This window comes from Pygocentrus nattereri, chromosome 12 (assembly GCF_015220715.1).
Source record: "Pygocentrus nattereri isolate fPygNat1 chromosome 12, fPygNat1.pri, whole genome shotgun sequence".
In the NCBI taxonomy this organism is placed as follows: domain Eukaryota; kingdom Metazoa; phylum Chordata; class Actinopteri; order Characiformes; family Serrasalmidae; genus Pygocentrus; species Pygocentrus nattereri.
The window spans coordinates 38146714-38163207 of NC_051222.1; the positions used below are offsets into that span (position 1 = coordinate 38146714).

General features: G+C 42.6%; 1 protein-coding gene across 2 annotated transcripts; it reads right to left on the reverse strand.

Annotated features, from left to right (window-relative positions):
* Positions 1 to 9170: 9170 nt before the first annotated feature.
* Positions 9171 to 14307, reverse strand: LOC108443536 (CMRF35-like molecule 5). Of its 2 annotated transcripts, XM_017724286.2 has the most exons (6): positions 14172 to 14307; positions 13748 to 14044; positions 13270 to 13602; positions 11908 to 12012; positions 9746 to 9792; positions 9171 to 9657 (listed from the first exon to the last, which is right to left on the reverse strand). In XM_017724286.2, the coding sequence occupies exons 1-6, from the start codon at positions 14209 to 14211 to the stop codon at positions 9424 to 9426; spliced, it is 1056 nt and encodes a 351-aa protein (XP_017579775.1). In that variant the 5' UTR covers positions 14212 to 14307; the 3' UTR covers positions 9171 to 9423. The 2 variants fall into 2 exon arrangements, with proteins under 2 accessions (XP_017579775.1, XP_017579776.1); XM_017724287.2 differs by lacking the exon at positions 13748 to 14044 and having other exon boundaries at positions 14172 to 14299.
* Between the last annotated feature and the right edge of the window lie 2187 nt (positions 14308 to 16494).

Below are 16494 nucleotides of genomic sequence, written 5' to 3' on the forward strand. Positions count from 1 at the left end.
GCAGCCATGCAAGCCCAAGCTATGACACTACATCAACCATGCTTGACTCTTAAGCTTGTACGTTTTTTTTGTATGTTTCCAGTCTCCACACTTAGACCTTTCCATCACTTTGGTAGTGGTTAATCTTAGTCTTATCAGTTAAGTAACGTCTGCTGACCTGTTGTTTTTAGATTTCTCTTCACAGGTCTCACAATGCTTCTGCTGTTGTTTTCCCCAGCTGACCTGTTTGACATCTTGTTGTTAGAACACCAGTGGTTGGTTACTTTTTTAGGGCTTACCAAATGGTTGAACTGGCTAATCCTAATGCTTGTGCAGTAGCTTTGGTTCATCTTCCCTCCTGTTTCAACTTCAAAATGCCTTGCTTTTCACCCACAAATGGCTGTATGTTCAACAAATGCAGTCTTCACAGATTAAACCAAAAACACATCTGGTTATAAATACCCACAGAAATAAATGCTGAATTCTGGACAATAATCTTATATTCATCTTTTGATTTCAAACCCAAATGCCTTCAGTGTGTAGCAAAATCAATAGAATTGGCCTTGCCTTTCCGAGGCATTTGGAGGGCACTGTATGTCCACGTCTTTGTACTTCTCTGCTTTGATTTCAAGGGCTACTGCCCTCTGTTTTGTTTTAAGGCCTCTATGAATATAGTGTGGAATAGGAAAGGGATGGCATGCCCACTCCAGGTAAGGGGAAAGGACCTGCCCCAGGTGGAGGAGTTTTAGTATCTCAGGGTGTTCACAAGTGATGAGAAGAGGGATTGTGAAATCGGCTGCAGGCTGGGACAGGCGGCAGCAGTAATGCGGTCACTGTACCGGACTGTAGTGGTGAAGAGGGAGCTGAGCCATAAGACAAAGCTCTTTGTTGGTGGTAATGAGCTGTGGGTAATGACTGAAAGAATGGAAAGTGGTGGAAATGAGCTTCTTCACAGGATGGCAGCTACACTCTACTTGATAGGGTGAGGAGCTCGGCCGTCTGGGAGGAGCTCGGAGTAGAGGTGCTACTCCTCCACATTGAGAGGAGCCAGTTGGGGTGGTTCGGGCATCTGATCTGGATGCCTTCCAGTGGGGGTGTACCAGGCATGGCGTACTGGGACAAGACCCCGGGATCGTCCTAGGACCCACTGCAGGGATTATATCTCCAAGTTTGCCTGGGAGCGGCTTGGGGTCCCTGGGAATGAGCTGTAGGAAGTTGCGGGGGACAGGATTGTCTGGACTAAGCGGTAAACAATGATGATGATGATGAATATAGTGTAATGTTATTTAGCACAAGGACTGCATTAGAATCTACAGTGTACTGGTATTTACCCAGGATCAAACCAGAAACTCTCTGGTTCCACATTCATTAGTGGAGCCCTAAACCCCTGAAACCCTACATCAATACATTTAACATGAATGAACTTACTGAAATGTTCACCAGAGGTGTGTGCTGCTTTGCCTGATGTACTCCTGTAAAATGTTGCTGTTGGTACTGTTGACCTCCTACTGTAAGATGCTGTTGTTAGTGGTTCTGCTGAGGTGGTACTGTAAGTTGCTGTTGGTGCTGTTGATGTGCTCCTGTAGAATGCTAATGTTGTTTTCATAGTTTGTAGCAGGTGATAAGATATACAATATAAAATGAAAAACACATTACATTAAAACTGTAAACCTCTTTGATATTGGATTCTGAATGTGGTGAAAATGCCACTCTCTCATTAGTTAAAACTAAAGCATGAACTCAGACTCCGTCATTTTAAATGATATTAAACTGCACTTTACAAACACAGAAAACCTGACAATCGTACACAACTGTAACTTCAACTAGAATAACTTACCTAAGATCAGGCAGAGGAGGAGGATCTTCATCCTGAACTGAACTTCAGCTTCATTGATCTTCACACGAACCCCAGTCTGCTACCTTCACAGTTCAATATGTTTGCTCTCCTCAAAGTTAAATTCCACTTATCTTTGTAATGTGTAGTCCTCCCAGTGTGTTTCCGTCTCCTTTTCTCTCTGGTTTAGTCGGTTCCTCTTCTTTTTTTGAGAGTCAGAGTTACATGACTGTCTCATGACCCCTCCCAGCAGCATCACTGATCACATTTCAAATTAAACCACAGGATATTATGAAATAATTTCTGTGATGTCATATGTATCCCTAAATATGTGTACATGGGATTTAGCAGTACATTTAAAACACTATGAACAACAATAACACACTGTTCTCTTTTAGTGTTATTATAATATTGTATTAGCCATCGGCGGCATGGTGGCATGGTGGGTCGCGCTGTCGCCTCACAGCAAGGAGGGCGGGGATTCGATTCCCCGGCCGGGCGGCCAGGGTCCTCTCTGTGTGGAGTTTGCATGTCTCCCCGTTCTGTATGGGTTTCCTCCGGTTTCCTCCCACAGTCCAAAGACATGCAGTCAGGCCAATTTTACATGTTGCATTGCCCCTAGGTGTGAGTGTGTCTGTCTCTCTGCCCTGCGATGGACTGGCGACCTGTCCAGTGTGTATCCTGCCTTCCGCCCAAAGACTGCTGGGATAGGCTCCAGCATCCCCCCGCGACCCGGATGGATGGATGGATGGATGGATGAGCCATTTTATACTATACTGTCAGTGATGCTTTCTTTTACAGCCCTTTAAAGTTCTAGATATTAACCTGCTAAGTATTAGATCCATTAGGTCCATTCAGACAGTCTAAACTAAAATACAACAGAATACATAACAGTTTCTTGATCTGACGCTGACAAAGCACATTTTAAAATCAGTAGCTACATGGACTATGATGCAAACTGGCAGAATTTTTCAGTACTTTGTTATTTTTTGGAATTTATTTCCAACTTTATATAGTTATTTTTTATGTAGTAAAAGTGCGGTCCTGCCAGTGTGACCTGGACATTTAACCCCTTAAAATCCCAGGATTATTACAGACAAAGGCTTATTATTCAGTACCTAGAGACTTACATTTACAATTACATTTACATTTACAGCATTTAGCAGACGCTCTTATCCAGAGCGACTTACAAGAAGTGCTTTGTCTATCTAGAGAAAGTCGTTTTGCTAGTTTTCATTAACATAGATAAAAAGACAGTCCTGAGTTCAGATACTGATAGAAACAAAAAGTCACTGTAGATACAGAGAGAACAGGAACAGAGTTGAACACAGAACTCATTTCCAATAAAGTACAATACAATATACAATACACAGTGCAATACAATAAAATATACATAAGTGCAGCTTATAATTCAATGCTGTATAAAGAGACGGTCTTCAGTCTGCGTTTGAAGACAGCAAGAGACTTTGATAGCATGACACAGTGATGGTTAAGGGTAAAGTTGGGCCAAAGGGCTGAATACATTGAGCAATACTATTTTTGCAATGTTTCCTGTAGTCTGCATTTCTAATGAACACTGTGACACCTTCACTTTTTAAAGTTTCCTCATAATTTTCTCATTGTGTGCACTTTACACTACAATATTAATGCAACTCAGAGTTAGCCATGTCTATAATATGTGCTGTTTGTGCTGTTAGACGACCTCACAGCACTCAGTGCCTGCTGTATGTAAATACAGTGAATCTGTCTCATACGCCATGTGAATATGTAAATAGATACTTAATTTTATTTCTCTTCTATAACTTCTGATTTACTTCTATTTTGTATTTTTCTACATAGTTTAAGTAAGTTTATGTGTAATTATATGTCTTGCTACTGAAACATTGCAATTTCCCTCTGGGATCAATAAAGATCGATCGATCTATTGATCTATCTGTCTATCAATAGTGATTGAGCAAGTTAAAATTACTATATGTAGTTACACATTTGACATCAGAAAAATGTTCTGAAGGCTCTCTATTTAGGTGCGCATTATTACATGCAATGTCAGTTGTGCTGGTGTGAAACCACAACATGAAACATCTGGTCTGAAACTGCTGGTCTGAGCTGCTGCTGACTCTACAGCTCTGCAGATGGTGCCTCACCTCAGACCGGAGAGGCTCTGAGAACTTGGGCTGGAGTTCTGGGCTAGAAGCTGTAAGCAGGACTGATGTAGGACGGAGGAACAGGGAGGAGACCAAGCGGTGGCAGGGATTGCGAACCCTTCGTCACAGGAATGGAGGGTGAGGATGTGAATTTATAGGGTGTTAGATTGGAAGAAGGAGGGGTTTCAGCCATGCACCCCCCCCCCCCCCATAACATAACTACATGTAAAGGTGACAGAAACAAACAGAAGAATTCTCAGATTGTGTTCTTCACATGTCAAATGAACGCAATGAGCTTTGAGACATCACAGTATTAATCAATGAAGAGTAGATGAAATGACAGAAGTAGCAACTTCTTTGCAGTGACCTTAAGAAGTGGAGTATGATCTGTGTTTACTGTGGTGTGCAGTCAGTGATGATGCAGGGAGGAGCTGTGAGGTTGAGCAACTGACACCTACCAGAGAAAGAGGAACCAAGCAAAGCAGAGAGGAGATGGGCACAGATAAGCATACACACAGAGAGGACCACGAGTTACAAGGAAATACACTCTGAATCTTAAAAAAAAGAAGAAGAATGGAGCTGAAACGGAGTTCTGCCTCATCCACTACCTGATCTCAGATAAATGATCCATCCATCCATTTTCTAAGCCGCTTCTCCGTCAGGGTCGCGGGGGGATGCTGGAGCCTATCCCAGCAGTCTTTGGGCGAAAGGCAGGATACACCCTGGACAGGTCAGATAAATGATTCTCTTGTGAATTAATGATGATTTAAGTTTATTTTATGTATTGAAATTAATTTTATACATTAAAATTGTTTACACAGCTCCATTAAATTCAGGTTTGACTTACTTATGTACAAGTGATTTGTTTCTGCACCACATTTTTTTTGTACAGGTAAGTGAGACGCTGGAAGAATTTTAAGAGATCAGAGGGATGAGTGAGACCTGTCTGATTGGCAGGCCCTGTGAGCTGCTTTGACGTGTTTGGCTACTCAGGAGGAAGTGTCATAATACACTACAGTTTAATAGATACTTTGTTAGAAGGCATTACAGGAGTGTCTCTGTTGATTTGGGGCTCAGCATATTCTACAAAATGAGACACAAACACACACAAGCAAAACATGCACACATTAATTATGTAGATGCTCTTAGCCTTTGCAATCTAAGGCCCAGTCCAATTTCACCCCTCGCCTCTACCACTGAGCCCTTAGCCCTCTGTGGGTGGGATGTCCCAGTTGTTGTTGAGATAGAGGGGTGGGGAAAAGTGTAGGGGCTACATGACCCTCCATACTGAGGTTTTTCAGAGAGTCACTCCAAACAGGGTGTTATGAGGACAAAAAAGGAAAAAATCCAGCAAGATGGAGAACAAGAGACCAAAGAAACCCACAAATGTGAGAATCTTCTCAGTTAAAAAATTATGATCCATCCATCCTCAACCGCTTATCCGAGTCTGGTTCACGGGGCAGCAGCCTTAGCAAAGAGGCCCCTGCCACCCCCTCCAGCTCTTCTGAAGGGATACCAAGGCATTCCTAAGAGAGTCGAGGGACATAATCCCTCCAACATGTCCTCAGTCTCCTCCCCATCGGACATGTCTGGAACACCTCCCTAGGGAGGCATCCAGAGGCCATCTTTACCAGATGCCTGAACCACCTCAACGTGGTTCTCTCAATGTGGAGGAGCAGTGGCTCTACTCCGAATCACAGATCTTCTCACCCAATCTCTTATGGAGATCCCGGCGACCCTGTGGAGAAAGCTAATTTCAGGCCACTTGTATCTGCGATCTCATTTTTTGGTCACTACCCAAAGCTCATGACCATAGATAAGAGTCGGAATGTAGAATGACTGGTAAATTGATAGCTTCGCCTTCTGGCTCAGCTCTCTCTTCACCACGACGGACTGGTGTAGGGTCTACATTACTGCAGACGCCGCACCAATCTGCCTGTCAACCTCTTGCTTCATACTTCCTTCACTCATGAACAAAATCCCAAGATATTTAAACTCCTCCACTTGGGGCAAGAATTCACTCCCGACCTGGACAGAGCATTCCACCCTTTTCCGACTGAGGACCATGGTCTCAGATTTAGAGGTGCTGATTTTCATCTCAGCCACTTCACACTCTGCTGCAACCTGGTCCAGAGAGAGCTGGAGGTCCCGGCCTGATGACACCAACAGGACCACATCATCTGCAAAAAGCAGAGGTGAAATCCTGAGGCCACCATACTGGACACCCTCCGCCACTTGGCTGTTCTGAGAAATTCTGCCCATAAAACTTTTATGAACAGAATCAGTGACAACGGACAGCCCTGGTGGAGTCCAACCCTGACTGGAAACCAATCCAACTTACTGCTGGCTATATGAACCAAGCTCCTGCTCTATTTATACAGGGACTGAATGGCCTGTAACAACAAGCCCCTCACCCCATACTCCAGGAGCACTCCCCACAGGTTCCCCTGAGGGACGCGGTTGAATGCCTTCTCCAAATCCACAAAACACATGTAGACTGGTTGGGTGAACTCCCACGCACTGTCCAGGACACTGGTGAGGATAAAAAGCTGGTCCAATCTTCCACAACTTGGGTGAAACCCACATTGTTCCTCTTGTAGCTATCGGGTGGACTCTCTTCTCCAGTACCCCTGCATAGACCTTAACGGGTTGGCTGAGAAATGAGATCTCCCAATAGTTAGAACACACCCTCCAGGCCTCTTTCTTAAAAAGCGGGACCATCACTCTGGTCTGCCATTCCAGGGGGACTGCCCCAGATGTCCATGCGATGTTGCAGACGTGTGTCGGCCAAGACAGCGCTACAACATCCAGAGCCCTCAGGAATTCAGGGCGGATCTCATCCACCCCTGGTGCTCTGCCACCAAGGAATTTTCCAACCACCTTGGCTACCTCAGCCTGAGTGATGGATGGACCCTCGCTCGGATCTCCAAGCTTGGCCTCCTCTGTGAAAGGATTATTGAGAGGAATGAGAAGATCCTTGAAGTATTCCTTCCACCATCCAATGATTTCCCCAGTCGAAGTCAGCAGCCCCCCAGCTCCACTGTATACAGTGTTGGTCAGGAACTCCTTTCCTCTCCTGAGGCACCTGACGGTTTGCCAGAACCTTCTCGGTGCCTGTCGATAGTCTTTCTCCATGGCCTCACCAAATACACCAAACCGAAGCCACAACCCACTTGACCCTTCAGTACCCATCTTTTGCCTCCAGAGTCCCACAAGCCAACCAGGCCCGATATGACACTTTCTTCAGCTTGACGGCTTTCTTTACCCAAGGTGTCCACCAATGGGTTCAGGGATTGCCACCACGACAGGCTACGACCTTGCGGCCACAGCTCCAATCCGCTGCATCGACAATGGAGGCACGGAACAGAGCCCACTCAGACTCAATGTCACCGGCCTCCCTCGGTATGTGGTCTGAGCTGTCAAGTGATCACCATCTTTTGACAAGGAAAACTGATAGTCAGACCTGGTAGGCCCAAGCGAATAGGGTGTGCTGGGAATGACTGTCGGTGGCCCCTGTTTGGAATGATTTCAACTCCCACCTCCAGGAGAGCTTTTCTCATGTCCAGGGGGAGGTAGGGAACATGGAGTTGAAAGGACCCTGTTCAAAACCTCCATTGTGGAAGCTGCTAGGCATAGCTGTGGCCAAAAGCTTGTGGGTGCCTGTTGGGGTGGTAACCCAAGAACCCCCTGGTGGACACCAATGGTGAGGGAGGCTGTCAAGCTGAAGAAAGAGGCCTTTAGGGACTGGATGGCCCAAAGGACTCCCAACTCAGCAGAAAGGTACCGACAGGCGAAAAAGGTGACACAGGAGTGGTCGGGGTGGCTGCACCCATGGTGTATTCGGCAAGGGTGAACTCTGACTTCAAAAGAGGATATTGTCGGTCGGTGGAAGGAGCACTTTGAAAAAAAAAATTTTGTAATTAAGAGGATCCCAGTGGGGGTGTACCAGGCATGGCCTACTGGGATAAGGCCCCGGGGTCATCCTAGGACCCGCTGGAGGGATTACATCTCCAAGTTGGCCTGGGAGGGGCTTGGGGTCCCTGGGAATGAGCTGGAGGAAGTTGTAGGGGACAGGGTCATCTGGGATTCTCTGCTCTCCCAACTGCTAAAGCGACCCGATCTGGATTAAGCGATCAATGACGATGATGATGAAAATAAATTTAAAAAAAAATATATGATAACCGTGTTTAATGTTGTTTCAGTGAATTTTGTTCGTTTTCTTCGTAACAACCATAAAAAAAAAAATCACTAAAAGTATGCTAATGTCTCAGTAGCTAGCTAGCTAACTTTCCTGTTCCACCTTAAATAGTCCAGCAGTTCTGATGCCTGAAGTGCCAGGATGGAACTGCTGCACCATTTGAGGTGGAACAGGAAAATTCAACAAGAATAGCTGGCATCAGCTTCACTAATGAATTATTGGTGGGCAATAATAAATAATTGCCCCCTCTTTGAAAGCATATGTTACCCTATATGTAACCAAAGCCCAGCAACATGGTAGCTGAACTTTTCCCTCCTTTCCTATCACTAAAATCAGGCCAAGTTTGTTACAGAGCAGTGCTAGTAGCTGTTAATGAAGCATTGTTTTTTTTGTTTGTTTTTGAAGGCTGCATTTCATAGAGCAAGATTTCAACCATGACCCTTTGTTACTCCGTTTCAAGGGGTTAGGATGACACTCGAAAACAAGGGGTAGGGGTAAAAAGAAGAAATTATAAAATATTATGAAGCTGTTTTAACACAAAAAATGAAGGCAAAATGGGAAATACATACTAACAACCATCTTTTATCAGCATTTTGTAAGACCTCACAATGCTTCATTACACTTTCTTAGTTTTTAGACATGTTGTCCACAGTCCATCTGTAGTTGGATTTTTCGTCTGATAAAGAGGTGATTATTTATTGTTCATTGAATGATGTTTTTGAAGCACGTGGCCTGGAGGCAGGGTCACCACAATTTCTGTTTCTCGTTTCTTTCAGAGTTTTGATTTCTGATGTAATATATTACATCACCACAAATTTATCATTCAGTTTACTTGACACAAATTGGGTTGACATCATAATTGCCCAGAGTCTGTGTGCACAGTACCTGGAGTGACCTGAATAAAAAACTGAATAAGATCGTTTAGATCACAGCAATGATTTTGAGGACTTGGAACGAAAATGTTAAAACCGGCATATGAACAAAAAAAAATTACATTATTTTAAAATGCATCACCTTAGCGAGAGTTTATTTTTGAAAATAATTTTAAAAAGTAACAAGGAAATTCAAGCATATGGTTCTTGAAAGTAACAAAATTAGATTAACAGCAATAATGAGATCACGTACAGCTCAATTACCTAATCTATTCAGACACTGACAGAAGCTAAAGCTAAAGGTATTTAAGATGTTTGATTTCATCCCAGAGAAATCTGGTATGCTGCTCAATAATGTTTGTATAGTTAAAAATCCGATGGTGAATGTTATTCCAGTTATTCCAGTCCTGTGTGGTGTTTAACAGAGGCGTACTCAGTAGCAAGGTCCTCCCTACTGTTGGTGACTGGTGTATTATTGGGAAAGTCTGGGAAAATCACAGTGGCATAAGTGAGACCTTCATCTTTGGGTGGTTGGATGGTGGAGCAGATATCTTTATTAGAATTATTTGCATCAACTCCAGTGTCTGAAGTGGAAACACATCTGGTGTGTTCAATCTCCACCGGGGTCACCTGAGAGTAGACAAGAATTAGAAGGCCTCTAAGCCAAACCTGCATGTTTTAGAATAGTATCAACCACCAGACAGACATAACAACTAACCTCTTTACTGTCTTTGAGCTCCATCTTGGAGAAAGAGGGAGTGGAGCCTGCAATCAAACATACATAACACGCAAAGCAATAAACAATAAGTGAAGAATCTGTAGTTTATGTTCCTTTTACTAAGGATGTAGTTAAACATGCAGACTGTGCAGAGGACCACATATTGGATGAAAACTTAGTGTTTAAAAAGCACAGCAAGATGGGAGCCTCCAACAAGCTTGGGATGAAGGAATGATCTTGGAATCAAAGACACAAACTGCAAGCACCTTTTACAGTTGCTTCAAAGCTGATTTTTGCACTGGGTCTTCTCACAAAAGTACAGCTAAGTTGTAAAGTTATGATGTTAGTTTCTTTCAGCACTTGCTAAAGGCTCACACATCATGCACTGTTAAAGGAAGTCCTCCAACAACACAACCTCTGGAATGATGACACTGATTATGACTTGTTTTAAACAGACAGAGAAATCAAAACCGGCCACAACAAGTTGCTCAAACTTTAGCAAAAGTAGTGGACTCTGGACTCGTTTTCTATAAAATCTTCCCAAAAATGCATAGAATGAGTGAGGGATGTGTATTTGATGCTATTTTATTGTTGCGTCCCAGACATAATATTTTTCTGATTGTGAAATGTTTGACCTTCCCTCTGCTGTTGTATGTCTCAATACTGCCGCCTTCTGTCTTGTGTCCGTCTCTCTCTCTCTCTCTCTCTGTCTCTCTCTCTCTCTCTCGAGGTTAAGCTCAAGCTGTCACCTGACTTGCTGCGTCATGACTGGTGGTGATATAACAGCTTCATGACTATAAAGTGCCTGCGCCAAGGCTTATTGGACTGATTGTTTTGGTGACATTACATCTCAGCTATGACGCAGCCTGGATCAGCCGCTTCAGTGGTGCTGCATCGCTCCTACAAGGCTCTCTGGACTAGGGACCTGGTCGACGTGACATCGCAGCCTGGGCTGGCCGCTTGGGTGTCGCTGCATTGCAGCTATGAGGCTGCCTGGACTGATCGTGTTCTACTAAAATAAAATGAAGGGCATCTTCGGCCTTCAAGGCTTTCCGGGCCGGCCTCCTGTGCGATGCACTATAGTTGCAGTTCGAGACTTTCCCAGCCACTAAGGATTCTTTCCGGGATAGCTAAGTGACTGCATTGTGGTCAGTGAAATTCCCTAAGCTAGTTGGATTTTGGGGTTTACCACTCATGACCCAGTTTCAGAATGGTTCTCTAGGTCAGATATGGATTTGTTCCTGAGGCCCTTGTGCTTTTGTTCACAGTTTGGGGATGTTCCCCTATAACTGTACTTTAACTATGTCTCTAGCTAAAGCTGACTACACTCTGTAAGTAGTTTTCCAACCACTATAGTAGAGGTGATTGACCTTTTTTAAATGCCTCTTCTTTTCTCCAGAGTTAGGCTTAGTAAATGTTGTTTATTTTCCTTTGTTTTGTTAGACTAAGCAAGTTGCTCATTAGGAGATTTGCTTTGTTCCTTATTTTGGCCATAAGCTCACCATGAATATATTACTAGTGACTCTAGTGAGTTTGCTTGTGTGTTCTTTGTCTGTGTAACCCCTTTACTGCCATGCTTAAATACAGAGATACTTTTTATCACAACTTTTCTGTATCGGTCTGATTATTTGTTATATTCCCTTTAGACCCCTATATTAACACTAAGTGACCCTTATTAGTCCCACAATGGGGAAATGTCACCTCCACATTTAAACCAACAGTGCAGTGAAACACCACATGCACACTAGAGAGCACACACACACTAGGGGCAGTGAGCACACTTGGCTCAGAGCGGTGGGCAGCCCTATCCACAGAGCCCGGGGAGCAGTTGGGGGTTAGGTGTCTTGCTCAAGAGCATCTCAGTCATGGACTGTCTGCTCAGGGGATCGAACGGGCGACATGTTGCAAGGCTGGTTCCCTAACCTCCAGCCCATGATTGCCCCAGATTATTATGGTGTTGATAACATATGGGCCGTAACATTATGCATGATCCAAAGACTCTGCACTGGGGCTCTTTTGTATATTTCATGTGGATAATGCATCTGACTTTTGCCTGAAATTTGCCTAAAGGGCTAATGAAATCAGACCATCAGTGTCTCTCCACTGACCAGCGATAAGCTCTGAAATCCACAAGTGTGTGTCAGAATCTGTGTGCACTGTACCTCGTCTTTTCTTACGCATCACAGTATATATGATCAGTGCTGATCCTCCAATCAGCAGCAGAGCCACACAGGAAAACAATATGGTGAAGACTGAGGAATTTGGGGCTGAGAGACAAAGAAACAAGACACAAAATAAACATCTTCATACAAGATACAAGAACATCAACATTTTCTGCAGTTATTGTCATCAGGGCCACTTATCAGTCTATCAGACGATGCTGTTTTGGGTTTGATAGTTGCGCTGGAAATGGTGGAAGTGTGGAATTTCACAAAATGCATGGAAGAACATGGAAGATGTTCAGACTTCCAGCCTTTATACCATTTGTCACATCCAAATCGTATCCAGATTAATGTTTGATAGCCTGACCCAAAAAAAACACATTGGATCCAATTTTCGTGCATCCAAACCACATTTAGAGCTGGTTTGAGATGTGATTCCAATCTGATTTTTAAAGCTAAATCTCTTGTGTTTACAGCTAAAACACAAATCGGATTTTAAAGTGTCTTTTGCATTAATTGCAATGTGACAAAGAATGACAAATGTCAATTGTCAAAGACAGCCAATGACCCATGCTTATGTTGTTACCATAGCAACCCATGCAGATAGGTTGGTGATGTCTGGACACAGAGATCACATCTGATCACATAACAGTCTGGACAGTTGTCTAAAAAGATCTTAAAGGAAAAACAAAGTTGATTTGCCTGCAGTCTGAACACAGCCTTTGAAACAGTGGCTGTGCTTCAGTCCCCTTCCCCGAGTGGATGAATCTGATGATTGCTAACATGTTGAAACTGAATTTAAACTCTTGGTGAAGGAAGTGTTTTCTGAAGATGTGAGTGAATCATCTACTGTTCTCATCATATCGTCATCTGCATTGTGTTGTTTTTGCATCTGAGACCTAAAAATTGAGCCAGACCTTCTTTTTGAGCCAGTGACTGTGAGGCTAACATTGGAAATGCTGTTTGATATGATCTGAAAACTCCTGCAAAAATTGAGCCCAGGCTTTACTGGGTGGCTCAGCAGACGGACACCATATATACCTTGTTTGTTAATCAATTGGAACTGACTTTTTGATGAAGTCTAATCCATGATCCAAGATGGAATTAATTTTGTTAAGTCTTAGCTTTTTTATACAAAAAAATGTATTGGGCTTTCACTCATAACTCTCATAAGGGGAGGGTGTTCATATCTGTTACCTTAGCAGACTAGTGAAGAGTGTGCTCTTTTTATTTACATATCAAATTAGTATTTCTTATGCATATTTATTAACTACCATCCCATCAATCACAAACAGTGTCAAACCAAGACTGACAACGTACTGCTGCTATAAAACAATGAATATAATGGCTAAATGGTCTCACCGGTAACCTGTAGCTGAATCTCAGTGAAGAATGCTTCGTAATCTCCTCTCTCCACTCCACACAAATAAACTCCTCCATCGTCTTCTCTCATATCACTGATACTCAATCTGAGAACTTTAGATCTTCTGTCATCAGAGATGGAGAATCTTCCTTTCCGAGTCTCTGTGGTTCGGATCACTTCAGTGAAATTTTGGCCATCCAGTTTCTCAAAGAACTTTGTGCTTTCCTCAGATTCCTCTGAATCCTTTGTAAACTCTTCCGGATAGGAGCAGCTGATGGTGACCGTCTTCCCCGGATGGCCAGTTAAAGTCTTTTTCCCAGTACAACAAGGATCTGCCAACAGTAGAAAACAAAAGGTATTTGTTCAATCATTTTGGGTTGAATAACTCCAGGACATCACAGAACTTCTACATTCAACCACAACTTGGTTTACAAACATGTTTATGCCGAATATCATCTTAAGGAGTCTTTTTTTCACCTGTTTTAACTTTCAGGTTCACAATCTCACGCTGCTCTCCTGTTGGTCCACAGTGATATTGTCCAGCATCCTGTACACTCAGCTCTCGAAAGGTTACCACAAGACTTTCAGCAGATTCATGCAGATAAACTCTGTATCCATGATCCCATGTGTTTCGGTTTTGATCAGATTCCAAATACACACACTGCTGTTCTGAGTCCTTACAAAATTTTCTATTTAATCGATGCATTTGGTGTCCGCAGTATATCACAACACTACCTCCTGAGTAGCCAATCACATCAATGCAACCTACTGGACCTGCCAATCACATTAAAAGTTCTCACTCATTAAAATAGCTCCAACTATCACATTCAACAGCAATGTATCAAAATACCTGCAGCACAGGATGTAGTATGCTATTTATGTTTGAAGTAGAATAACTGACCTGAGATCAGGTAGAGGGTGAGGATTACGAAGACATTCATCTCCACTTTTCAAAAAAACTCCACTATTTAAAGCTCCTGAAGGTTTGCATAGAATTTTGGTTTTCTTTGTAAAGTGTATGCTGATCTGTCCCAGTCGTCCTCTTTCTGGTTTGGTTGGTTCCTCTTTCGCTGGTAAGAGTCAGCGTTACTCAAACTCACAAGCTCCTCCCGGCAGCATCACTGACCACAGACCAAATTAAACACAGAGAGACCAGTTCTTGTGCTGTGACATTCGTACACGATAACGTGGACAAACAAATCAATGATAACCAGAACATTTAATCAGCTATCATACATTTTCTACATGTATTGTTGTTCACTTCTGTCATTTTCATTAATAATTAGAAACATTTGCTTTGAGTCCGGTCCTCCTCTCTTTTTGTCCTCCAGTTTATAATAATATCTGATGACTCACATGGAGCTGAAGTGTGATTATAATGTTACACTCACGCTGGTGTTTTTCTATAGACGTGGCCTCAAAGTCATGAGTGGAAATTATCAATGCATCAATTGGCAATTACATAGCTATATATATATATATATATATATATATATATATATATATGTAGATAGATAGAAAGATAGATACACACTCACCAGCCACTTTATTAGGTGAGTTTTTTCAGTTGCTTGTTAACACAAATAGCTAATCAGCCAATCACACGGCCGCAGCTCACTGCATTCAGGCCTGTATAGGTGGTCTAGACAACTTGCTGAAGTGCAGTCCGAGCATCAGAACAGGGAAGAAAGGGGATTTAAGGGGCTTTGAACGTAGGAGTCACTGGTGTTACTGATCGTCTCTGGTGTTCTACATAATAAAGGAAACACCAGAGACGTTTTTAATGATCAATGCATTTTACAGAACATCAAACCACACACTGTCAATCAGGGAACGTCCACTAAAATATGGAAATTATTTGTTGTTTTTTCACAGTGACCTCAGAATAAAGTCGGTCACACAAGTGACGTCAGCTAAACGCTTCATATGAGGTCATGAGCTGAATGAGAGAATCTCTGAGAACTGAGAGACACAGTGGACTCACCATGAGCTTTTCTTCATAGATCCTCAGAAAACAGGTCAAAGGAGGTCGAGTGACGTCATTGGTGTGACTTATTTCCAAACGAGAGATTTTTGTGACGCAGTAACACCAGTGATACAACTCCTGGGGGGACTTTCATTCTATATTTTATAATATTTATTTGGCTTTTGTTTTGGTTTTGTCATTTAAATCAAATGTAACAGTCATGTATCAATTACTGCAGTTCAAATTGCAGAAAAAAAAACTGACCTCAAAATATGGCCTCAGTCTTCACACATAACTGTGAGGAAGAGCTCTTCTCTGGTGCTTGGAATTCAATATGAATGATTTATAAACCAATACTGCTAAATTGAGGCTCAAGAAGATTGTTACAATAATTTATTGTTTCAGTTTTAAAAAGAAAAGTTGTAACCCTAACATGCTTTTCAAGTGTAATATATCTGTGAATGCTAGGGACACAAAAATGGACATTTCTGCAGAATGACCCATATATACTACTACTACTACTACTACTAATAATAATTTTATGTATATATTGTCTAGCGTGTAGGGACTATCAAAGAACCTACTTATTAGTCTCCTGCTTGGGTGGGTAAAATGGTCTTTCTCGCATATTCAATGAACAAAAGTCTAGAATAAAACTTGCTGTTGGCCACCCAAGCTCCCCATTCTGTGAGTGTCTTGTGACTATAATCACCTGAGTCGTCACCTACACTGTTAGAAATAAAGGTGCACGCAGGTGCACGATTCGTTCATCAAGGTACAAACAATGTAAGTGTACCCACAAAAAAAGTGCAACAGCGGTTTTAAGGTCCAATTGTGTACGTTAAGTAAGTTTTTCCTAGTGGAAAAGTCGACATTTGTGTCTTTTTATAAACTGTTTTAAAACAGAACAATAAAATAAAAAGCCTGGAGATGAGACCGGAGGTGTGGAGTCGGCACAACTTAGAAAATATAAATCAAATGGATTATGGTTCAGTTATGTTCCCTGACTAAAGGGACTGAGATGTACCCCTGAGGGTCCCACCCCAGTGACAAAAAGGGTACTGCCCCAGTGACAGTTTTTTTCTGAGAGTGTAGTGCAGCTCACCCCCCCTAGTGTTACCAAAAACGGTACTGAAATATATACAAAATATATAGAAGGCAAATTTGGCTCCTACTGTATTCCTGGTGTATTCGATGTATATCCTGCACTTGTTTCACACTGCTGTGTATCTGCACTCTATTTGGTCTTGGGTTGTTT